Raw genomic sequence first — 25880 nt, 5'->3', positions numbered from 1 at the left:
AACCTGTTTAGTCTTTCCCTGTAACTCAGTTCCTGAGGTTCGAACATCATCCTGGTAAATCTTCGCTGCATTTTTTTCAATCTTATTGATATGTTTCCTGTAGTTAGGTGACCAAAACTCCATTCAATACTCCAAATTTGGCCTCACCAATGTCTTATACAATTTGACCATAACATCACAACTCCTATACAACTCATTACTTTGATTTATGGCTAATATGCCAAAAGCTCTCTTTACAACTCTATCCACCTGTGACTCCACTTTCAGAAAATTATGTCTGTATTCCCAGATCCCTATGTTCTACTGCACTCCTCAGTGCCCTACCATTTACCATGTATGTCCTCCCTTGGTTTGTCCATCCCAAAATGCAACACCTTTTCTGCATTAAATTCCATCAGCCATTTTTCAGCCTATTTTTCCAGCTGGTCCAGATCCCTTTGCAAGCCTTGAAAACCTTCCTTGCCATCCCGAACACTTCCAATCTTTGTGTCATCTGCCAACTTGCTGCTCCAATTCACCACATTATCATCTAGATCACTGATATACTGATGGTACGTGAACTGATGTTTAGTGATCACTTTGGATAGCTTGAGTCTGTCATGGTTTATTTGCACATTTCATTCCACATAGTCACTATTTCAACCACCTCTACTCGTACCTGTTGAGGGAGTGAAAAACAACTATGTTTCCCAGTGTTCAATTGTTTCTGGCAGGACAGCTTGTTCCCCATTTATGTACACAATAGGAATGTGCACTTCATTAGAGTTCTGCTTGCTGGGGTCAGAAGGTGCAGAAAGGCTGCAATAAATCACTAAATTTAAAAAGTATTTCAACCAACATTATGGACTTTGCTTACTTGTGCATTGCTTTTGGAAGAGAATAGTATAATCTCTCTTACCAAAGCATCTTTTTCTGTTAAAAATATATTATTTGTATTTCATGACAAGGTTCCCCAATGCAGTCAAGTTTGCATGGACTCCCATGTCCAAATCTCCCTTGCACTTTGCAATGTTTTTGCCTGCTAATTTGGTATAAAATTTGCTTTCGGAGGAGGGGAGGTTTTTGTTGGTGGTGGGGAATTCTGTCGGCAGCATAATTCATTTGGAGTCCTAATGGGGGTGAAATTTGCATGATGAGGTCAGTGCCGGATGAATTAGATTGGTCAAGGAAACAGTGTTCTGAGAGCTTCCTCTTTTGTTCTTTCGGTCAGAGCAGAAGCTGTTGAACTTGAGTTCTGCTTAGAAATGTACACAATTCTTCCAGATGAGGAGAGGGAAGACTGCTTGACTGGGGGAGGAATGGAGAGGAGATATTCTGTGAATTTGCTCTTTGCTCCCTGATGATGGCTTTAAAAAAAGGTGAAATTCCATTTTGATTACATTCTGTCTGTTTTTCTGTGAGAGCGTAAAGATGATTACTGCCACCACTCAAGCAAGGTTTTCTCTCTTTGGGGCAAAGGAGGAAGGGTGGAGTCTTAATAGACGTTTACAAGATTGTGAGAGGCATCGATGGGGTGGACAGCCAGCAGTTTTCCCAGGGCAGGAACAGCAGACATAAAAGGCCATCTGTACAAAGAGAAGGGAGGAAAGTTTAGGGGAGACACCAGAGCTAAGTTGTTTTACACAGAGAGTTGCGGTGCCTGGAATGCCATGGCAGGAATGGTGATTGAGGCTGAAACATAGAACACCATATAACCACTTACAGCACAGAACAGGCCAGTTCGGCCCTACTAGTCCATGCCGTAACAAATCCCCACCCTCCTAGTCCCACTGACCAGCACCCGGTCCATACTCCTCCAGTCCTCTCCTCTCCATGTAACTATCCAGTCTTTCCTTAAATGTAACCAATGATCCCGCCTCGACCACATCTGTCGGAAGCTCATTCCACATCCCTACCACCCTTGGTGTAAAAACTCACAACAGCACAGTATAACCCTTCGGCCCTCAATGTTGTGCTGACTGTTGTATATTCCAACCAAAAGGAACTAAATCCTTCCCATCTCATTACCCTCTATTTTTCTTTTATCCATGTGCCTGTCTAAGAGTCGGCGCAGGGAGCTTGGATAGGCAGGCGACCAGGTCCGAGGTGAGAGTCTGCAGTTTGAGCATTGTGAGCTCTGATGGGCAGGTGGCCGCATTGGGGCATTTAAGAGATTCTTAGACAGGCACATGGATTAAAGAAAAATGGAGGGTTATTAGTTAGGAAGGGCTTAGTATTTTTTGGGAGATATATATAGGTTGGCACAACAGCGAGGGCTGAAGGGCCTGAACTGTGCTGTAATATTTTATGTTCTCTATCCTCAATCTTTTTTGGTGAGCCTTCTTTGTGATGCAATCACAAACAAGGCTTGCTAGCGGCTATACTTAGTGAGGTGCCTGAGGAGATTCGGTATGTCACCGAAGACTCTCATAAATTTCTACAGGTGTACCATGGAGAGCATTCTGGCTGGTTCCATCCTGGACAAGAATAAACTCCAAGGGTTGTTAACTCTGCCTGCGACATCACAGGCACCAGACTTTACTCCATCAAGGACATCTACATGAGGTGATGTCTTAAAAAAAGCACCCTCTATCCTCAAGACCCCCACCACCCAGGCCATGCCCTCTTCACTCTGCTACCATCAGGAAAACGGTACATGAGCCTAAAGACGAGCACTCAGCGGCACAAGGACAGCTTCTTCCTCACTGCCATGAGATTCCTGAATAATCAATGAACCAAAGACACTGCCTTATTTTTCGTGCACGATTATTTTTACTTTTTTCATAGTAATGTTGTAAGATGGTTATAATATGAATGTTTGCTCTGTGACGCTGCCGCAAAAACATTGAATTTCATGACTTGTTCATGACAAATTCTGATTCTGATCTTCCAGATGGCTGGGGATGGTAATTTTGAATTGTTGCTATGCACTGCCCTCTGTGGACTGATTGGGAAATTTACAACCAAGTTGTTTTCTTATCAACAAATTGGGCACAAGAATAAAGGTTCCTTTTATGGTAACGTAATAATAGATTAAAATGTAATATAAATTATATACTTCAACTTTTGCCAACTATAAGGCAAACAAAGTCGGCATGAGCATTGCCTGGCATCCCTAACAATAGGAGAAAGATGCAAAAAAGAGACCCTTCAGAGCTATTGAGTGGCCATAGGTTTGTCTCCAGCGCTCTCGCAGCCTCTGCAGCCGCACAGACTCCCATTCAAACCTACGGTAATCTGAGCCTCAGATTCAATCCTCCAATATGATCTGGAAGCCTTCAGCGCTCAAGGACATTGGGGAGCCTTTCTTGCCCTCAGCGCCCTCTCCAGCTTGTGTGAGTCCTTTGACCACAAGTCTGCAAAAGCCTGCGGTTTGTGTGGGTCCTTCATCCGCTTAGCCCCTTGCTGGTCTGCTGTCATGGTCACTGTCCTCTCGGGTCATCTCCTATGTTTACTCCTCAACAAGATGTGTTCTCCTCATTTCTGGTGCCTTGCGTTGGTCCACTGCTTCTCCTCATGGAACGCTGCCCCACACAGACACTCCTATCTTGGGCACAGAACTCCATGGTTGCAGGATTTTTAAAAAAACTGCTGTTGGTTCTTTAACAAGCTGTTTAAAACTTGTATGAAGATTTTGGCATATCTTTTAATATTTCTCTTGTTTATGTAATTCATTCTTCATTACTCAGATTTAATGAATATTTGGTGAATTGCCCTTCATTAAGTGTGGGATCGAGTTCAAGAGCCGTGAGGTAATGTTAGACCTCTCATGGAATATTGTGTTCAGTTCTGGTCTCCTCATTACAGAAAGGATGTAGAGGCTATAGAGAGGATGCAGATGTATCAGATGTAACACATCTCATCTTCTCTAAAGATAAACAAGGTAAAGTTTGGCACATCCACTGGACATAGGTAGATGGAATCAAATTTTTCCATTGAAGCAAAATAAATATCTTCTAGCCATAAGCTTCATGAATGCGATCGGATGATGACAGATGAATATCTTCCATCACCACTCCAAATAGTGTGGTAATTGGATTTGGCTGTAAATTTACAGCTAAAATTGTAGATAAAGTGTTAAAAATTTATTTCCAATAAGATTCTAATGATGGGCAAAACCAAAATAAGTGAACTAACAATGCCGTCCCATTGTTGGATCTTTTAATAGATACATGGAACAGAGATAAATGGAGGATTATGCAGTAGTGAGAGTAGGTTATCAGGTTGCACAGTACTGTGGGCCAAAGGGTCTGTACTGTGCTGTAGATTTCTACATGCTCAGCAATCTTTTGTGAGGCAGAAGTGCCTCTCTTCAAACCTCTTCTGTTGGAACAAATTTGCAATCTCAAATCCTCTCTGATCTTTACTATTTTAAATAATCCTGAAGCAGACGGGGCTAAGAAGGAGGGACTTCTCAATTTTCTACATGCAGATTTAATCATAACTGCCAGTCAGCAGTATTTCTGGCCACACTGTCTAAAAATGAACTTTGGTTCTGTATCTTCATCTTTGCTATACAAAATACGTTCTGTGACTTGCTGGGTTTCTCTGGCAATGTGTTTTTACTTCAACCATGGTGTCTGCACACTTTTGTTTTTTACTCCCAAAAATATTCTCTGCTAGCTTTCTATTTTCTCAATTTATTTCCTTATTTCAGGGTACTATCGTACTGACAGGGACAAGGGGACATTATATGAATTATTCTACAAAAAAGAATTCCTTGATGAATTTCAACATGTTACCCTCTTCCGCCCATTCGGACCTCTGATGAAGGTCAAAAGTGAAGTGATCGACATCTCACATCAGATCATCAATATTATCGTGCCGCTGTCTGGCCGCACAGAGGCGTTCGCCCAGTTCATGCAGAATTTCAGGTGAGAATGTGTGAGAGGGAGCAGGCAAAAAAATGTGAGATGATTCTTTTCATTAGTTCCTCTTCAATGTTGTTCTGAATGTTTAGAGTCCAGGGGCCTTCTGCCAGAATTTACTTGGAAGTCGGCAGCAAATTTGGGGATATGAATCAACATTGCATTGGTGGCAGGAGAGACCTCATGGTTCCTCCTATCCAATTTGACTGCATAGAGTGTTCAAGCAGGAAGTCGGTCTGTTGCCTGCGTCAAGCAAGGGATAACATCATGGTTTTTAAGTCTGTTCTTGGGGTTATTTTAGTTCCATAAGACATCAGAGCAGAAATAGGCTCTCCAGTCCATCGAGTCTGGTCCGCCATTTAATCACGAGCTGATCCATTTTCCCACTCAGCCCCACTGCCCAGCCTTCTCCCCATAGCTTTTGATGCCCTGGCTAATCAAGAACCTATCAATCTCTGACTAAAATATACCTATCTGAATTTCCCACTCAATTAATGCTGTCATTAAGTAGCAGAAGTTCAAATAATTATTACATAAATGCAGGAAAATGTCAAATCCACAGGTGTGTACAATTGGAGCATGTGCATTTTGCAACCTTGAATCTCTGACTTTATCCATGCCAAAATTTCAATTTATTTTACTCAGGGACGTGTGCATTCAGCAGGACGGACACATTTATCTTACAGTTGTCTACTTTGGCCAGGAAGGATTGGACGAAGTGAGGAGGATCTTGGAGATGATTGCAAGGTGAGGTGCAAAGCATTCACTGTTCAGAAACTAACTGTAAGGCTTTGTGTGAAAGATTTAGCTGCAGGTGCATGGATCTGAACTGTGTGAGATTTTGGAGATTGCATAAGGTGATCTTTCCACTGAAAAAATTGGAAACATTCTCACTCATGCATAATGGCCATAAGAAATCTTCGAATGAAATCTCTCCCTTTCAACAAAATAGAACATATTCTCATCTTTTAATAAAATAGCATGTTTTCTGGAGGCCTAATCCAATGTAGCACACCATACCTGGATGTTTATACTTCCATCCCCCTCTAGTTGAGTTACGTTAGATTGGTCTTGAAATTGAGAAGAACTTATCATGTCCAAGAAAACAACCAGAACTTTGCTCTTTATTTTTGTCATGCTTCAGTAAAGCTCCTCAAGTTAAGTTTATTATCCTCTGATTGCACAAATACAACCCAATGAAACAGCATTCTCTGGTCCTCGGTGCAAAACTCGCTGACACACAAGCAGACATAATACACATACAGACAAACAGTTCACATACCGGGCAAGTATACATACACACAAATAAATATTGTTTTGTGATATGAAAGTCTCGGAGGGGCGAGCAGTTCCTTTGGCTGTTCAGTGTTCTCACTGCCTGTGGGAAGAAGCTGTTCCTCAGCCTGGTTTTGCTGGCTCTGATCCTCCCGTATCTCTTTTCCAACGGGTGCAGCTGAAAGATGCTGCGTGGGGGTTGGAAGGGGTCCTCAATGATTTTGCGTGCCCTCTTCAGACAATGATCCCAGTAGATTACGTCGATGGGGTGAGGGAGACTCTGTGTTATTTCAAATCGTTGATATTGTCAAGTAGATTTTCAGGTTAACTCTGGAATAAAAGGTTTTTGTATCTTTGCAGCGAAACCAACTTTCACAACTACACTCTGGTCTCATTGGCTGATGAGTTTTCTCGTGGTCGAGGCTTGGATGTGGGAGCCAGGACTTGGGACAAGGGCGAAGTACTAATGTTTTTCTGCGATGTGGATATTTACATCGCTCCTGAGTTCCTTAATAGCTGCAGAATTAGTACAGAGCCTGGTGAGTTATCAGCGATTGGATTTCAATGAGGACTATTAAATTTTTCTGTTTTTTAGATGATGAATAGAGAGCATAGCACATGAATCTTCTTACACATTGAACACTTCAAGCTGAGGAAATCATTGTTGATTATGTCCAAATCAGGAGATTGTGGGTTCATGGTTCATCCGCGATCTGTGCTCAAAAGCTAGGTTGCCATCATTGTGTAGGATGCAGGTTGCTTAATTGCTCTCTTCTGGATGGAAATAACAATCCAGATGTGGGCTAAAGATCCGGGGAAATGAGCATAAATCCCACAGAAGCAGCTGGATACAAAATTCCAATAATTAAATTGGAATAAGAAACTGGTGATGGTGAGATTATTTTGAAAAAGCCCATCTTATTTAGTAATTTGGTATTCTGACCTGAACTGGCCAAAATCTGACAACAGCAAGTAAAACACAATAGTTTGTAGACAAGTGTTTGAAGTGAAAGCACAATGCTTCAGCAAGTCAAAGTACTTTATGAAGCAAAGATAAAGATGCATGACCAACAGTTTTGGCTTGAGCCCCTCATCAGTGCATGAGTAAAATATAGGCAAGCGCCTGAATACAATGGAAGTAAAACACGAAAGTCTGAAGACACCGTAATTGAAGTAATGCTGAAGAAACTCAGCAGGTCAAACCGTGTACTTTATCTAGCTTAACTAACATTTCAGGCTTGAGCCTTTCATCAAGCTATGAGCAAAATGTATGTAGGTGTCTCCGCGTTTGGCTCATGCCTTGATGAAAATTGAAGGACTCAAGCCTGAAATGTTAGTTATCTATCTTTATCTTTGCTAAAGTACACGGTTTGACCTGCTGAGTTTCTCCAGCATTGTGTTTTTAAGACCAACAGCAATATGGTTGAATCTTAAATGGGTCAGCAAACCACACCATTGTGATATCTTAGCACCACTGTATTACTTTCACCACCGAGCTTGTAATTATTTAAAGTGACAGCTTATCTTCACCATTCTCAAGGAGCAATTGCGAATGGGCTTTAAATGCTGAGTTTGCCGATGACATCTACGTTCTTGAAGTGAAAAGGCAGGTCCTTTTCTGTTGGTGCTCCTTCATGCCACTGAACTGTGTGGGGAACATTGATTAGGTTCTCAATACTTACAAGTTGTCTTCAGCCAAACAGCACAGACAAATGAGGTGAAATGATCATTCACTGTGGAATCTTGCTGTGCACGACATGCGTGCTGTGCTTCCCCATACCATAGGTTGTATTGTTCAAAGGTGCGATGTAAGTAGATTTAAGTTCATGGGAGTCATTATCTTGGACGATCTTTCCTGGGCCCAAAACTCGCATGTCATCGTGAAGAAAGCACAAGTTTGCAGAGGGACATTGGAAACCATGGCAAATTTCTACAGATGTGTGGTGGAAAGTGTGCAGAACATTGTCTATCCTTCTATTGGACTCCGCAACAACAAACTCAATCAGGGACTTATTTAAGGGTGCTTACATTTGCACTTTATTGATTTTTTTCTCTCTCTCTGCATTACGTAGTCAGTTTGTTTACATTTCTTGATTTGTGTATACGAGTATGTTTTGTTCGTTTTTTTTTTGAATTGCCAATAGGTGCCTGGCCCGCAGGAAAAAATAATCTCAGGGTTGTAGGTGATGTTATGTAAGTATTCAGACAATAAATTGAATCCGAATTTGAAGTGCAAGTCTTATATTTCCACTTCTATTTGGAGTACAAAAACCAATTCACTGAGATTGGAGATAGGAGCAGTAGACCATTCAGCCTTTTGTTCAGCTCTGCCATTCAATGCAAGCGTGCTGTTCCTTTGTCTTATAACCATCTTTTCCGAAACACCTTGATGCCTCTTATGTCAGTCACTTGGCCTCCTTGCCTTTTGTAATAAAGTTCCATGCGTTCACCACTGAGCCAAGGCATTTCTCTCATGTCAGCTTGGGTGCCTGCCTACATGCTGCTCGTACCTTGATGAAGGGCTCATGCCCAAAAAGTTGGTTATATATCTTTAGCAGGACACTGTTTGACCTGCAGAGTTCCTCCAGCATTGTGTTTTACTTCAACCAAGGTGTCTGCAGCCCTGGGTGTTTCATAACTCTCTTATCTCATCTCATTACCAAGTGACATGAGTAAAACATGAGACTGTACCTTCATTTTAATTACTGATGCAATTTCAGAGGGACAAATTGAACAATTTTCAGAAAAAGTTGATCTTTGGAACAGTTTTACTCAATTATTTGGATATACTTTGACAATAATCTCTTCTTTATCTATAGGTTATTTGCAATATTTAACAAAATCATGATCTTTCAACAGGCAAAAAAGTTTTCTACCCTGTCGTGTTCAGCCTGTACAACCCGGCCATTGTTTTTGCCAGCTTGGATGGTACCCCAAACGTTGAACAACAGTTGGTGAGTGACTAATTTGAAATTAAGTTTAATTTAAAAACAAATTTAATCATGAAACAGCAGCTTATTTCAGTGGTTGTGAAACATGCCATGAAACTATACAATGATGAGAAGTGTCCTGACCAGCTAGCTTTTCTTGGTTAGTATTGTTACGAGCCCAGAGGATTCTAAAACCCAGCAGCAATAGATATTAACCATCACAAATGGTTACTTAAACAAAAGTTCCTTTTAATTATCTTTAAATATGAAAATAGAATCAAACGTTAACTTATCTCTATTGACTCACTTAACCTAACTTAACCCCCTTCTAATTCTAAGCGCACGTGTATGTAATGTGTGTGTGTGTAACTTCAGAAAAGTTCTTTGGTTCACAGTCCTTTCTCACTTCTCATTCCTCCGAGTTCACTGGTTGCAGGCAATTCTTATACTGTGCACAGAATTGAACATTTATAAAGTTCACCAGGCTTTGGTGCTTGAAAGGTGAATGGTTACTGCTCAGCAAGGTTCTTGTTGGGTTTCAGAGAGAGATTTGTTGTTCCTTTTTTAATGAGCCACACCAGTGTCTTGCTGACCAAATATGTTCTTTCAGGGTTCTCCAGATGATAACCTCTTTCTTTCAGGTCACCACTGAGTTCCTTTTAGTTACCATTATTCCAAGTGAAACATTAGACACCCAGTCCTCTCCTCTTGCATGAACCACAAGGGCTTTAACCAGGCTGTCTCCCAAATGAAGCTCTCCACAAGCTTGCTAGCTTGTCCTGTTCCAGCCGCAGCTGCTGTCTGCTGGCTGTAACACTGTACAAGTGATCTCTGTGTCTCTCCCTCTCTCTGAGAGAAAGCCTGTTTGACTCTCTCTGCTTGCAAAACTACATGACCCTCTCAGAACAGTAAGTTCTCTTCCAGACAACAGCAGCTCCGGCATGCTCTTTCAACTGTTGCCTTTTGAAAATTACAATCCATTAGGGAAGTCTCTTGAACACTATTCAAAAGCTCTTGCAAAAGCTCTGGATACGTCTATCAAGAGGCAGAGCTCCAGTATTTTAAATAAGATTTGTTTTAAAGTGTTTGTATGTGACCTACTCTAACAACCCTTTCCCAATTTATCCCCCCAAAACTTATCTATATACTCTGTCACACCTTCCCCTTAAAAGGAATTTTAACTCTTGAGTTAAATTCGGTTATAACTAAACTGACAATACACAATATATAACATTTTATAATAAAGTAACTCAACGTTGAGAGTATTTTTATACATGATCAATTTTAACATTTTGACAAACAATCTGCTATCACATTAATTGTACCTCTGATGTGATTAATTTTCAGATTATATTCTTGTAATATTAAACTCCAGTTTAATAATCTTTTGTTTTTATTCTTCATTTTGTTCAAAAACACCAGAGGATTGTGGTCAGTAAATATAACATTTGGTTCATGAGAGGTACCGAGATATACACCAAAATTCTGCAGATAGGCAACAGTTCTTTTTCAATAGTGCAGTAGTTCCTTTGATGAACATGGAAATTTTTTTGAAAAGTAGGCAACTGGATGGTCAATTTCATTATGTTTCTGCAATAAAACTTCACCTGCTGCTCCTTCACTGGCATCCACTGCTAAAGAAAATGGTTTGTCAAGATCAGGAAATTTTAACACAGGGCAATGGCACAACATCTTCTTTAAATTTTCTAAAGCTGGCTGACACTCTAGTCCACACAAATTTCTCCCCTTTTTTCAAAAGGTTGGTTCATGGAAGAGCAACCTCAGCAAAATTTCTACAACATTTCCTATAATATCCTGCCATTCCTAAAAACCTTCTCACTGCTCTCTTGCCATTGGGAATAGGAAACTCAGAAATTGCATTCACCTTAGTTTGAATAGGTGCAACTTTGCCGTGACCAGAAACATGACCCAATTATGTTACAGTGGCATTTGCAAATTGACTCTTTGCTCAATTAACAGTTAAGTTCGCTTTGGATAATTTTGCAAACATTTGTCCAATTCCCTTAGATGTTCTGTCCATGTGTCACTTTTTGTGACCAAGTCATCAATATAAACATCTGTATGTGTTAACCTTTGGATTACCGAATTAATCATCCTTTGGAATGTTGCAGGGGTATTTTTCATGCCAAAAGGTAACTCATTATACTCATATAAACCAGATGGAGTTAAAAAAGCTGAAATATTCTTTCTTCTCTCAGTTAAAGGCACACACCAGTAATCCTTCAACAAATCCCACTTAGTAAGAAATTTAGCTTCCCCAATTTTATCAATACAGTCGTCTATTCTCAGAATAGAATAAGCATCTGTTTTAGTTACTGAATTAACCTTCCTGTAATCTGTACGGAATCTAACAGTTCCATCTGGTTTCAGTACCAGAATACAAGGAGCTCTCCAATCTGAGTTCAAAGGTCTAATAATATTATTTCTCAACATATATTCCACCTCCTGATCCATGATTTAACTCTTCTGAATGTTTATTCAATATGGGTGTTGTTTTATGGGACTTGCTTCTCCTGCATCTACATCATGATAAATCATTGATGTCCTATGTGGAACATCAGAGAAAAAATTTATATACTTCAAAAATAATTCTTTCAACTGCATCTGCTCTTGTGACTTAAGATGGCCTAACTTTTCCTCCAAATTTTCGAAAAGGAACCATGGTTTCTTTAAGGTTACCCCCACAAGATTCTGTTTCCATAATTTTATGATCATTAACTTCCTCAACCCTGTCAACAACTAACACCTCTGATACAGATTGTTCTCCACTACCTTTTTCTTCTAAATAACGTTTCATTAACCATTCACCCTTCAAGTCATATCCACAAGCCATTTCTTTAATCTGTTCAGTTACTGCTTTGTCCCTTAAGTCAGCAAGATTTGTATCTGTTTTCTGTTGTTGAATTAACTCTTTGCTTGACAAAGAGAAATCCTTACTCTCTTTCAAAACTATTTCAGAAGCACTGGGCAAGTTTCTATCAACTGGATCTTCCTCAGCTCTCATCATTTTCTTACTCACAGACCTTGTTACAGCACATGCAGGATATATCTCACAATCCTCTTCAACCTCATCCTTACCAGGCCGATTTGTTAATCTCAAAACTGACCCAACTTTATCCTCTGCCAAATCATTCCCTACTATAAACGAGACACTTGCACGGGTAACTTTGAAATTACTCCTACTACAACAGGTCCTTGAACTAATTCTGAATTTAGCACAATGTTGTGAAGAGATAATGTCTCTACCTCACCTCCAACACCTTCAATCAAAGTTGTCTCCTGTGTGTCAGTCCTTTGATCCAGAGTTAAAACACTTTCCAACAACAATGCCTGAGCAGCCCCAGAATCTAAGAAATTTAACTGGAACCTGGGATTCTCCCTCCTTTACTGAAACCAAGCCCTCTGACACAAAAGGTTTGAAAACACCCATGACCTCCTTACCAGGTTTGGAACATCTGTTCTCATTAAATTCAACTGTTTGAATACGTGCTTCTGGTAAAACCTTCTTTTCTCGTCTCTTTTTCAATATTAGACAATTCGCAATAACATGACCAGGTTTCTTACAAAAACGACATACAAATCCAGAAGTTCTGTCCTTTCCCACCTTACCTTCATCTTTCCTATTAACATTCTCTCCAGACTTAATTTCAGGTTTACTAGTCTGCTCCACATTAACCTTCTGAACAGGCTTATTAATCTGTTCCACATTAACTCTCTGAAAATACCTACCATTCTGAAATGTACCTTTGTGAATTAGGGAAATTTGTCTGCAAATCGAGCCATTTGTCGCCATGTCCCCATGTCTTTTTCATCCAGTTATAATCTAATCTAATTTGGAACACATCATTTAATTTGCTCATTTAACATCAATTTTCTCAATCTTGTCAAAATCATCATTATTTTCCTTTTGAGGAGCAAAAACAGTCAAAACATACTGATTTTTTCAGAGCAAAATCCATACAAGATTGATTCCATGTTTTCACCAAACTCCTAAATTTTTGTCTATATGCTTCTGGAATCAACTCATAATCTTTCAATGCTGCTTGTTTAACAGCATAATTATTTGCCACTTGCTCTGTTGTCAAGCTAGAGTATGCAATTTGTGCTTTTCCCTTCAATACACTGGAGCATAAGAGGCCATTTTTCTTTTAGCCATCTTGAGCTCTCAGCAACCTTTTCAAAAATTTGAAAATATGTATCTACATCCCTCATCAAAAGGAGGAACTAGATTTACCTCTCTACCTCTCCCCAGGATTTACAGCCTCAATTCTCTTACCTCCTTCCATCTCCATTTTGATCTTCTCTAATTGAAACTGTCTGTCCCTTTCAATTTCCTCGCTCTGTTTTTCAGCTCCCTTTAACTCACATTTCCTCCGTTTTTCAGTTTGGTCTGCCTCATATTGTTGTCTTTGCAACTCAAAATCCTGTTTCTCTCTTGCCTCTTCCACTCTCAATTTCTCCAATTCCAATTGAAACTCAACAGATCTAACCTCTGGAAAATTTTCTAAGTCTTTCTCAACAAATTTTCACTTACTGTAATAATATTTCACTATAATTCTCTGTATTTATATTTTCCTCATCCAATGTTTAACTTCAGTCAGTTTTCATGCCTTAGAAATAACCATCAGTTCCTCTTTTCTCTTGCTCTGTAGCTCTGCAGGTGATGGTTGTGACAAAAATGTACTAACATCCATTGCTGCTGTTTTTCCACACATAAACTTTAAATTAGCTTGAAAAAAAACCAATTAACTACTAAATCACAAAAACTCCAATTTTCAAATCAAACGAACGAGTCCCCATAAAATATTACAAGCCCAGAGGACTCCAAAATGCAGCAGCAATAGATTATTCATCACGACAAATGGTTACTTAAACAAAAGTTGCTTTTAATTATCTTTAAACATGAAAATAGAATCAAACTTTAACTTATCTCTATTGACTTACTTAATCTAACTTAACCCCCTTCTAATTCTAAGTGCACAGTTCAATCTCACTTCTCTTTCCTCCGAGTTCACTGGTTGTAGGCAATTCTTATACTGTGCACAGAATTTAACATTTATAAAGTTCACCAGGCTTTGGTGCTTGAAAGGTAAATGGTTACCGCACAGCAAGGTTCTTTGTTGGGTTTCAGAGAGAGATTTGTTGTTCCTTTTTTGATTAGCCACACCAGTGTCTTGCTGACCAAATATGCCCTTTCAGGGTTCTCCAGATGATAACCTCTTTCTTTCAGGTCACCACTGAGTTCCTTTTTGTTACTATTATTCCAAGTGAAACATTAGACAGCCAGTCCTCTCCTCTTGTATGAACCACAAGGGCTTTAACCAGGCCGTCTCCCAAATGAAGCTCTCCACCAGCTTGCCAGCTTTTCCTGTTCCAGCCGCAGATGCAGTCTGCTGGCTGTAACACTGTACAAGTGATCTCTGTGTGTGTCTCTCTCTCCCGCTCTCTCTGAGAGAAAGCCTGTTTGACTCTCTCTGCTTGCAAAACTACATGACCCTCTCAGAACAGTAAGTTCTCTTCCAGACACAGCGGCTCCGGCATGCTCTTTCAACTGTTGCCTTTTTCAAACAACAACTGAATCTTTCTAATTTGGGAAGAAGGTATAGAAGCCTGAAGACCGGGATCTGTGGGTTCAAGAAGGATGTTTTCTCTTGCAGCTCTCAGGCTCTAGAACCTCCCCTTACTACACAAATCCATTAAACTATTCTAGCACCCGAAAAGGCCTATCTGCCTATCCTGATGCTTTTTTATCTTGATATTTGATACCATGAATACTTATTATAAATATTTTGTATTTATTATCTCTTTTGCTATGGTAATTTAATGTACACTGTACGAAAGTAAAATCCATGGTATATGTCACCTACGGAGATTGCAGATGCTGGATATGTGAATTTTCTGGTTGCCTGACTAATATATCTGCATTAACAATAAACAGTTTAAAAGACTAAAGTCAGTGGAAAATATCAAGTAATTTGAATAAAATCAATATTGTAGGCTTTAAAGTTCACTTAAATCTGGTAAAAATTTAAATTTAAATTCAGACCGTATTTGCTGCTACTGAAACAGTGTTGTGCTAACCATGTGTCATCATAACTAACCTCCCTTCCCCATGTTTACAGATAAGGTCCTACTAATATTCTTAATAATAAAGATAAAGGCACTTACTAAGCAGGGACAGGGAGACACTTTGGGAGAGTCGTCCAAGCAGCATTGGCCAGGCCTTCATCCTGGGGCTGCCATTTTATTTAAAGACAACTTTATTCAAATGGCTGATGCGGGTGGGACACGACCAGGGCACTTCGCTGGCTGATTGTTTGCTCCCATCTTCACCAAGGGATTGTGTGTGGCTTCAGAGAACATTTACTTTTACAATGTTAAAATTTTAAATTTAAATGTAAGTTTAGACATACAGCTCGGTAATAGGTCATTTCGGTCCACAATCCCTCGCCGCCCAATAACACTCAATTGATATTCAACCCCCAGTACATTTCGATCGATGGGAGGAGACCAAAGCCCTCGGAGGGAACCCACGCAGACATTGGGAGAGCGTACAAACTCCTCACAGGCAGCTCAGGATTTGAATCCTGGTCCTGATCGCTGGCGCTGTAACAGTAGCTAACTAGTTAACGTAGCAGTTTATTTATTTTTAATTGTTTTAAATTTTTTTAAATTATTCATTTCCTTGATTTTTTTTCTGGTTGCTTGAATTCTGGCTTCGAAGATTTTACTGTATTAAAGTTGCATATTGTTTTAAATGAAATACTGCATCTGTTTGGATGCAACATGTAAGAATTTCAGGGTGCAATGCATATGACAATTAACTCATGATGAGTCATTTTCTGGAGGCTTATTTTACTTCTTACTCGTAGGTACATAAGAAAGATTCTGGGTTCTGGCGAGACTTTGGATTTGGAATGACTTGTCAATACCGCACTGATTTCCTCACAATTGGTAAGTTGACACTAAAATGAAACCACTGACCTCCTTCCTATTCAGTACTTATTATCTAAAACCATATAACCGTTTACAGCGTGGAAACAGGCCATGTCGGCCCTTCGAGTCCGCACCGGTTCACTTGAACAACTCCACTAGCTCAACCCTCCCGCTCTCCGCCCATAACCCTCCAACCCCCTCACCTCCATGTACACATCCAACCTTCTCTTAAATGACAGAAGGGACCCTGCCACAACTATCTCTTTTGGAAGATAATTCCATTCTGCCACCACTCGCTGAGTGAAAAAGCCACCTCTAATATTTTTCCTAAAGTTTTGCCCCCTTACCCTTAACTCATGCCCTCTTGTTCCAATCTCCCCTGCCCTCAGAGTCTATTTATGTCCAGTCTATCTATTCCTTTCATAATTTTAAATAACTCTGTCAAATCCCCTCTCAGCTGTCTACGTTCCAATAAATAAAGTCCCAGTCTCCTTAATGTCTCCCTGTAAGCCAGGCAACATCCTTGTAAATCTTCCCTGCACCCTCTCCACCTTATCTATATTCTTTCTATAATTTGGAGACCAGAACTGAGCACAGTACTCCAAATCCAGCCTCACTATCGCCTTAAACAGCTGGAGCATTACTTCCCAGCTCCTATACTCTATACTATGATTTATGAAGGCCAGCATACCATATGCCTTCTTAACCACCTTGTCTACATGGGATTCCACCTTCAATGAACTCTGTACCTTAACCCCCAGGTCCCTCTGTTCCTCTGTGAACCTCAATGCCCTCCCCTTAACTGTATATGTCCTATTCTGGTTATTTTTACTGAAACGCAGCACCTCGCACTTGTCTGCATTGAATTCCATCTGCAATCTTTCACCCCACTCTTCCAAACACACCAAATCCTTCTGTAATCCAAGAAAACCTTCCTCACTATCTACCACTCCCCCTATTTTCGTATCATCCGCATATTAGCTAACCCAGTTAACCACACCTTCCTCTAAATCATTAATATAAATGATAAACAACAAGGGACCCAGCACCGATCCCTGAGGCACCCCGCTTGTCACAGGTTTCCAACCTGACAGACAGTTGTCCACCATGTCTCTCTGCTGTCTATCTTTCAGCCATCTCTGAACCCATGTCATAATCTGTCTACTAATCCCTAGTGACTGGACCTTCCTTATTAACCTTACATGCAGAACCTTATCAAGAGACTTACCAAAATCCAAATAGATCACATCAACTGCCCTACATGCATCCATTTCTTTTGTCACCTCCTCAAAAAACTCAACAAGGTTCGTCAAACACGACTTTCCCTTTACAAATGCATGCTGGGTGCCCCTAATCAACCCCTGCCTATCCAGATATTCGTATATACTATCTCGAAGAATACCCTCCATAACTTTCCCCACCACCGAAGTCAAACTTACTGACTGATAATTACTTGGCCTACACCTAATGCCTTTTTTAAACTCAGAACAACATTCGCAACCCTCCAATCTCGCGGTATCACACCCTCCTCCAGCGATCTTTGAAAAATCACTGTCATTGCCCCTGCTATTTGCTCCCTGACCTCCCTTAAAGTCTTGGGAAAAATCCCATCAGGACTAGGAGACTTATCCATCTTTATTGACCCTAGAAGCTCCAAAACCTTCACTTTACCAATCTCTATCCTCTCTATAACTAAGCCATTTCCTTCACTTATCTCACATAGGCCAATGTCCCTTTCCCTTGTGAATACAGACGAGAAAAAATTGTTCAGTATCTCTCCCATCTCATACGGTTCCTCACATAGTCCACCGGTCCCATCATCCAGTGGGCCTACTCTATCCTTAACCCTCCTTTTATTGTTCATGTATCTGTAAAAACCCTTTTGATGAGGTAAAATAGACAGCAGGTCACACAGTGTAGCTAAGATACATAGCCATCGTTTCGGGCTTGAGGTTTTCATCAAGCTATGAGCAAAATATAGGAAGGCACCCAAACAATATTGATGGGACAAGGTCAGATAGATGAGTTGTAATGATCTGAAATGTGATGCAATGCCGTGTGATGAATACTTGTTTTTTTTTTATTCTTTGCAGGTGGTTTTGACCTGGATGTGAAGGGCTGGGGAGGGGAGGACGTCCATCTGTACAGGAGGTATCTCCACAGTGACTTGATTGTGGTGAGGACCCCGGTTTCAAGCCTCTTCCATCTGTGGCACGAGAAGCACTGTGCAGATGAGCTGACTCCAGAACAGTATCGGATGTGTATTCAGTCGAAAGCCATGAACGAAGCCTCACAGGCTCACCTGGGAATGCTGGTGTTCCGGGAGGAGATCGAGGCCCATCTCCGCAAACAAGCCTACAGAACAGACAGAGATATCCCTGATTGACCCTGAGCTTCAACACCCTCCTTTGCAGCTTTCCAATTTGCGGTCTTTGGACTAGGACCAATCGTGTCTCTGAATGGGATTATAGATGTCCAAATGACTTATAAACATTGTGCTTGATAAATGGCACCAATTGTTTACACGTGATGCAGGGCCCAGCAGCAAAGTAATGAATCTGTATCAGATTCCCGGGAGTTCCTGCAAGTTGGGAAAACAATGGTGCCACTCTTGACTTGGACAGCTTTCACCTATTCTATCTCTTTGCAGCAAGGTCTGAGTAACAAGCTGCATGTAGACCAGGATAGGCAATGTTTCTGTTGATATAATGGATTAGTGAGCAGCTATAGAACAGTATTATTATTCAGGACCATGCCAGTACAGCCTCCAACCTTTTTAAAGGTGTTTCTTTGTTTCAGTTGATATACAAGCCCTAGTTAAAGGTCATTCAGGACTCGGAACCATTGTTGAATGTAACCACTTGCCAGTTTGGCTCAGTTAATTGTAGTGTTGATTCTGGGTCAGTTGGCTCTGTATTCAAACCCAACTCAAGCATATTATGTCGGGTGCCACTGAAGGTTTGCTGTATTGTCGAGATATGAAGGGATGGTCAACTGAGGAGGCAGATGTCGGATCCTGTGGATCAGGTGAATATTCTCTCTGTCCAATGCCTCTCCCTCAACCAGTATCACCAACAAATCAATTAAGACATTTCCAAATATTGGGACCAAGAACCTGCCATGTTATTTCCAAAATCATTGCAAGGAAAAATTGGTATAATCATGGTAAATATCATTAAGAAAATTAAATGAAGTTGTTAATAAGAGCTAAAAATTTGTAGCCATCTTTGAACCATTGAACGTGAAGCACTTTGCAAGTAATAAATATATTTTTTCCCCTGCATATTTTTTATCCTCAACTGAAGGTTGGAAAGACGACTTCCCATGAAGTCATGAATCTGAGTAGCTGCAGTAAGGGAAATGCAGTAAACGTATTGCAAATTAAGTTGGGTGCTTTGAAAAACACATCAACACCAGTTTGAGCAGTGGAGTGCTGGAATACTAATCACATTTTCAAACCCTTGTCCATTTTATTTGGGTAATGACAGGGATGGAGATTTTCAGTAGTACCAAAATACCGTGGAAGCTGGAAATCTGAATGGAAATAAGAAATGTGAATCAGTTTATGCACTGTCCAGTTAATGTTTTTTGAGGAAAAATACGTAAGTATTTGCAGTAGATGCTACTTTGTGCATTGAATCCTATTAATAATTTTTATTGACGGAATGGTTAAAGTAGTGGTTAGCTCGATGCTACTGCAGCACTGACGACCTGCGTTCGAATCCACCGCTGTCCCTAAGGAGTTAGTATGTTCTCTCCATGGGCTTTCAGCAGGTGCTCCAGTTTCCTCCCACCTTTCCAAAATGTATGGGGGTCGTAGGTCAATTGGGGTACTTGGGCGGCATGGGCTCATGCGGGCAGAAAGGCTTGTTCTCGTTTTGTAGGTCTGTATAAATCACTTTTCACGTGCCCGTCCTTTTATGTTGGGTTCATTGATCAGATAATAATTCAATGTTAATTGAAACACTGCATTTTAAAACAATTGGATAGTTATAAATAAGATTATAGAACATAGAATATTACAGCCATTCTGCCCAAAATGTTGTGCTGACTGATATATATATATATATAAAAAAGGAAACCCTTCCTACCTCGTAACCCTCTATTTTTCTTTAATCCTTGTGTCTATCTCTCTTTAATGCCTCCTGATATTCCAGCATCCTGACAAGGCATTCCAGGCACCCACAACTCTGTGTGAAAAACTTACCCCTGATGTCTCCCCTAAATTTCACTTAGGTGCTTGCTATACTTGCTCTGAGAAACAGGTGCTGGCTCTCTACCCTATCTATGCCTCTCAAAATCTATTAAGTCTCCTCATAAGACTTCTTTCCCAATCCAGGCAGCATCCTGGTAAATCTCCTCTGCACTCTTTCCACATCCTTCCTGTAATGAGGTGACCAGAACCGAGTACAATAGTCTAAGTGTGGTTTTACCAGAAATTTGTAGAGTTCCAACATGACCACTTGACTCTTGAACTCAATCCCAAAACTAATGAGACCCCAATGTCCCATAGAACCTTCTTAATTATCCTATCAATCTGCGCAGCAACCTTGAGAGTTGTATGGATTTAGTCCCAAGTTCCGTGTTAAGTATCCGACCATTAACCTTGTACCCAGAATGTTAACTCAGAAATAATACAAAGAAAGAATTACATGAGTGGCAATGTGTAAAAGAACTGGATCAACATTTGCAAATGTTGGACTGATGAATTATAGCTGAGACACCATTTGGAATGGTGTAAATACTCCATGAAATGGATTACTATCTATAACATTAGAATGAAGAATCAGTAACTGATTAAATCAATAAGATTCTTTTTTTGGAACAAACTACTTGGTCACATATACTGTAAAAGCAACCAACATATAACCATATAACCAACATATTTGTAGTGTTTGCAGAGTTTATAATTTTTGTCCTTAGAAGCTGTGCATTTGATCTCATTCCTCCCTTCAGATCATCAAGGTGAGTTGGCTAGCATTTGATTTTGAGTTACTGGTATCTGTTCCACTTGGATCCTCTGCTCCACTTTGCACATACAGGTAGACCCCGGTTATGAACGTCCGACTTCTGGACAAACTGTGGTGGCGCACATCGCTTGTGATGAACCGACTCCACTTGTATCGCCGCACCAACGGGGCAGCTGTGGGAAGATGGTGCTGTTGGGGTTCTCAGTGCCTTGGGGGTTTAGGCCAAAGCGTGCGCCTCGGGCAGAGCTTATGCCACCCTTAAAGGACGTACGCAAAGTTTGAATAAAGTTCACTGGAAACCCCCACTGTGTTCAGTGGGGTGCTTCTGTAGCAAATACTACAAAACTGAACTTATGACCAATTTGTTGATGTGTATAATGTCATCACAAATGCCCTTCTGGTATGTAAGACGTCGATGGAACGAGAGTAAGTCATGTGCATGTACTCTGATTAAATGACGCAAAAGAAGAACTGACTTGCCTACAAATTTGATTTAAAGATAGATTTATGAGCAGGACTCGATAGTAACTTGGGGACTGCCTGTAATCAAATAATTGTGCTTGTAGAACCTGATTTCTGAAGATGGGATAATGTGTCCAGTTAAATGACATCCATCTTAAATTGCATCAGATGTACAATTGAAATTTAACATTTTCTGTGTCTTCAGTGGGCTGGTCAGCATTGTTTTTGGCATTGAGTAAGTGATGGTTTTGACAGAAATGAGAATGCATGTTACTTACTGATTAATAATGTCAGAAACAACTGGCTGAGAATATAGTTGATGAAGATGAGTACCCTCCTGTATTCCCTGGATTGTTTAATGAAGAATCTGGACAACAGTGAAGTAAAAAAAATGTGACGGGCAGGAGGGAGGGAGGCAACCAATCAATGTACTACCTTAGTGTGGTGAAGATTTAAAAAATACAGATGATGAATCAGATATGGGATTAACTCTGATACAATTGGCTTCATAATTTTTTTCCCCATTTTAAACATTACAACAATATTACACCAATTTGGACATGTACAAAACTTACAATGGTTCATCGCAATGAATGAGTGTATTCCATAAGAAAAAATTACCTACAATCTAAAAAACAAATATACTTAATATACAAATATACAAAGGCACTAGAGGGGGGTGGGGAAAAATGTCCATGTTTTCTTTCATGAAGGCTTGTATATAGTTATTGAATTGGTTCACGGTGAAGTGTATATATAAAAAAGAGGGACCGCAGCAATTCCTTACACAATGATCTTGCTTAGAGTAACAGTGACAAGACTGCATGAGGGTAAGAGATGATAGACATTATACAACCAGCTGTCAGCTACTTAGTCTGACACCAGCCTTTTTAATTCTAATAGAGTCATAAAACACAAAAGCAGGCTCTTCAAGAAAAGGAGTCCTTGCCCACCATTGACACCTATTATTACACACTAACCCTGCTTAAGTCTAACTCATTCCCGCGTTCTGTTGTTGATCTCTAAACCAGAGCGACTGACAGGGACTGAGTGACCTAACTGGAGCGTTTTTTTTGAGATGTCGGAGGTAACAAGCACCCAGAGGAAACCCACGGCCACTAGGTAGCACTGGGTCTCAGTTCTCTGGCACAATGAGGCAGCTATTCCACACTGTGACACGCATCTCCAGTATTATTCAATTTAATTTAAATCCCTGTGTCCTTGTGATGAGAAGCCAGGTTTCTGTACCACATTAAGCTTCAGTGCCTCTTTATAGTTCATTCTTTCTGACCTTAGCTGACAGGCCTCAGCTCAGGGTTGGTAAGAAGGAGAGGAAACATTAGAGCCTCTGGAGTATAATCAGGGAGGCAGCACAAGAATAAGGGACAAGAGGGGGCATTGAACAGGAAAAGCAATTGGCCGATTATCCCTTTCCACACTCCTCCCAGTCAATGACTGATGGGATGAGGTGGATTTGTGCAGAAGCCCCATTCCAGATGGTTTCATCTCAGTTCACAGATCTGCTGAGCTGGGACCACACCCCCCCTCACATCCTACCCTACTGACCTGACAATGATCACAGCCTCCAAACCAGATGGTGCAACAGGTAGGGTAAACACTTGGATGACTTTTTGCAGAACTGTGTTGGAGCTGTTAATGGAAAATTTTCACCCAAGGTGTAATGAATCCCCATCAGTACAGAGATGGACCTGTGTGGATGGTCTGAACAAATTAGAGGGAAGGTTAGAGTAGTAATAAACATAACCAGCTGATGCTTTCTCTCAAGGGACAAGGGCTGAGGAAAATTATTTGCAAGATCATTCTTCAAAGTATGCTTGAGTGGATCCCATTCTGAAACCTATTGTTATCCACAGAGGCAGTGAATGGGTTCAAGTGCCTTTGTCTCCATTTCTCACACACACTCAATGATCTGGCTGCAGGGAGGGGGGGGGGGGGGGGGATTTCCCGTCATCCCTCCCATGGGAACTTGTTCCTGGGGATCACACTGGAACTCGGCTTCCTCATGTAGCTGGGCTCCTCTGTTGGGTCGCTACACTGCCTTCTCCCCTCCTCGCTCTGTGACGCCGCTCTCCCTAGCTGTGCTGCCAGCCTGTTTACACATGTCAAAGTTTGTCCCAGCAGCAGCACCAATTGGCAGAAAACAACCAGGGTGCCTTTGGGAAAGAAGGCCTCAGGGTCTGTGGGGAACCACTGGTGGTGACCAGTACATGCTTTCTCCCCCCCACCCCCCCCCCCCCCAAGTCCCTGAGATCTATAGAATACTATAACACAGAGGCAGGCCCTTCAGTCTATGCCAGACTATTCCTGACTGATGTTCTAGTGTGCACAAGGTCTGTCTTGTTTGCCTCAATAAACTCCAAGATTCAATAAATCTTAAATTCTCACAGTCAAGTATCTTCCTTTGTAACATGAGATATTCCCAAGGGAGCGAATGGTGCAACATTGCTCCTGATGTGGTCACTTTTTGGGCTAGAGGAGTAATTGGACAAGCTCAATCCTTTCCATTCACAGACAAGTCTACGCCAGGTAAATTGAAGAAAACATGGCTGGAAATTAGGTTTGCAATTTAACAGGAATGTAAAGTATTTGTGAGGGTGGAGGGAGGGAGGGTGTGGGCACCTCTGAAGGCCACCAACTCTTATTTCCCTGTGTCCGCTTCCACGTCAACCTTCTCCTCAGTGGGGCATTTGCGTTTGGGCTCTGTGCAGAACCTCTGCTGATAGCTGGAGTACCGGTCCTGGTACGTAGCAATTGTCAGACATTCGGCAAACTGCTTGTCACAGAGGCAGAGGTCGCTGGAGCAAGGGTCCAAGCCCTCTGGGCACTCAGCCCTGCCCACCTCGCACACGGCATAGTTGGGCTTCAGGTAGATGTTGGTGCTGCGGCAGGAGATGAGGAGCGCGGCCTCGTAGCAGCAGTCGTGGTTGAAGCAGCAGGTGTCAAAGTCATCCAGGGGTGCGCCATCCCCTCCCTTGCCACAGTAACAGCCATAGCCATTGACATTATAGATGGAAAACTGATAGCGGCTCCTGTAGCACCACAATACAAAGGCGATGTCCAGCACACTCCTCCGGCCCATGTCATGGTGGGGGAGGCTGCTGTTCCCCATCAAGAGGTCCTGGCCAGCGGGCAGTGCCCTTGGCTGGTACAGCAGCAAGAGGAGAAAGAGAATTTGCTGCTTTCCCTGATCCATTGGTAGCTTCCCTCCTTCTCCCTTGACTCTGACTCAATCATATGTCTATTTCCCCTGCTCTTTGCTCCCAAGTGCAATCCTGTACATGCCCTGAAGCTCTGGGAGGGTGGGTTTAAACCGCATTGGACAGGGATCACTTCCTGCGAAGCTTTTTTAAAAAAAATCCCTGTCCTCCTTATTCTTGAGCTGAGGAATAGACAACAGTTAAGTAGGTGTATGCACAAAACAGAAAGGGTTCTAGAATGGAATAGGTCACATTGAATAACTGACAGAGCAAGACAAAGAAAGGAATCAGGAAAGAAATAATGCGCTGCAGAGCGAGCCAAGCACAAAGAGATGGTCAGAATCAAGCACCCTTTTTCCACTGAGACTTCAAGATGGGTGTAATCTAATACGCCTCACCTATCTGAATAAACACGACTAAGGCAGATTGGGAGGTGGAGGTGGGGGAGGGGGGGGGGTCATTTCAGACCTGTCTTTTATCCGCCAAGCAAAGTAGTATCAGAGGCGAAGTGGGTCTAGAGTAAAAGGGTGAGCCGTGTGGCTGGGTCCAAATGGGAAAGGAACATGACATCCCTCCTCTTGCTCCAGGAAGCCAGCATGCTCAGTAAAAGGACTTGCTGACCCGGCATTTCCTTGGGTCTGCATGAACAAGCCAGCCAGCTTCCAGAGATGGGTCATGTATTATGCGGGTTTTTAGTGTCAAAAGAGTAAGGAGAAGAGGCGGGAAAGGTGGGCTAGTGGAGGTCGTCAGTGAATGGGATGCAGGTCAGTGAACAGATGAATAAATGAACAAAGCTTGTCAAAGATTGTTGTGCAGATGTGATGAAACTCTTACAAACTGTATCTTGCCAAGCACATAAAACATACATCAGAAGAAAATATAATAATATATAAAAGGAAGGGGAAACATGGCAGAACTGTTAGCTTCATGGTTTGCGCAACACAGTTGCAGTGCCTGCGATCAGATTCAAATCCGGGCTGCCTGTGAGGAGTTTGTCTGTTTATTGGGTTTAATTGGTTAGCACTGACTCATGGGCCAGAAGGGCCTGTTATCTTGCTGTATGTCTTAATTAAGGGAAAAAAAAGGAAATAATACATATTCACAGTTGGTCAGTGCAAAAAAAGAAAGTTCTGAGTCAGTCATCCTGTGTGGTGGTTTTGTAGAACTCTTTGGGTGAGGGTTGGTCAGAGAGGTTCGAAAACCTCATCACTGGTGTCAAAA

General features: G+C 41.3%; 2 protein-coding genes across 6 annotated transcripts in view; one reads left to right on the top strand and one right to left on the bottom strand.

Annotated features, from left to right (window-relative positions):
• The window catches only part of csgalnact2 (chondroitin sulfate N-acetylgalactosaminyltransferase 2), a 66076-nt gene extending 46784 nt beyond the window's left edge, over positions 1-19292 (top strand). For all 5 annotated transcript variants that reach the window (XM_069885498.1, XM_069885501.1, XM_069885502.1 and 2 more), the window contains exons 3-8: positions 4637-4853; positions 5493-5594; positions 6483-6661; positions 8982-9076; positions 15946-16027; positions 18103-19292. In XM_069885498.1, the coding sequence (XP_069741599.1) occupies positions 4637-4853; positions 5493-5594; positions 6483-6661; positions 8982-9076; positions 15946-16027; positions 18103-18395 (968 nt within the window). In that variant the 3' untranslated portion in view covers positions 18396-19292. The remainder of the gene's footprint in view (positions 1-4636; positions 4854-5492; positions 5595-6482; positions 6662-8981; positions 9077-15945; positions 16028-18102) is intronic.
• Positions 19293-20784: 1492 nt separating this feature from the next.
• LOC138736270 (basic phospholipase A2-like) lies at positions 20785-24859 on the bottom strand. The gene has a single exon (XM_069885503.1). The coding sequence runs from the start codon at positions 24653-24655 to the stop codon at positions 24101-24103; it is 555 nt and encodes a 184-aa protein (XP_069741604.1). The 5' UTR covers positions 24656-24859; the 3' UTR covers positions 20785-24100.
• Between the last annotated feature and the right edge of the window lie 1021 nt (positions 24860-25880).

Source organism: Narcine bancroftii, chromosome 6 (genome assembly GCF_036971445.1).
Source record: "Narcine bancroftii isolate sNarBan1 chromosome 6, sNarBan1.hap1, whole genome shotgun sequence".
NCBI classification, from domain to species: Eukaryota; Metazoa; Chordata; class Chondrichthyes; order Torpediniformes; family Narcinidae; genus Narcine; species Narcine bancroftii.
The sequence above is the reverse complement of the archived record's forward strand: the minus strand, read 5'-3'. Positions and strand labels throughout refer to the sequence as shown.

Coding starts and splice junctions, on each gene's coding strand:
- LOC138736270 (XM_069885503.1), bottom strand. CDS start 24,655: ATGGATCAGGGAAAGCAGCAAATTCTCTTTCTCCTCTTGCTGCTGTAC.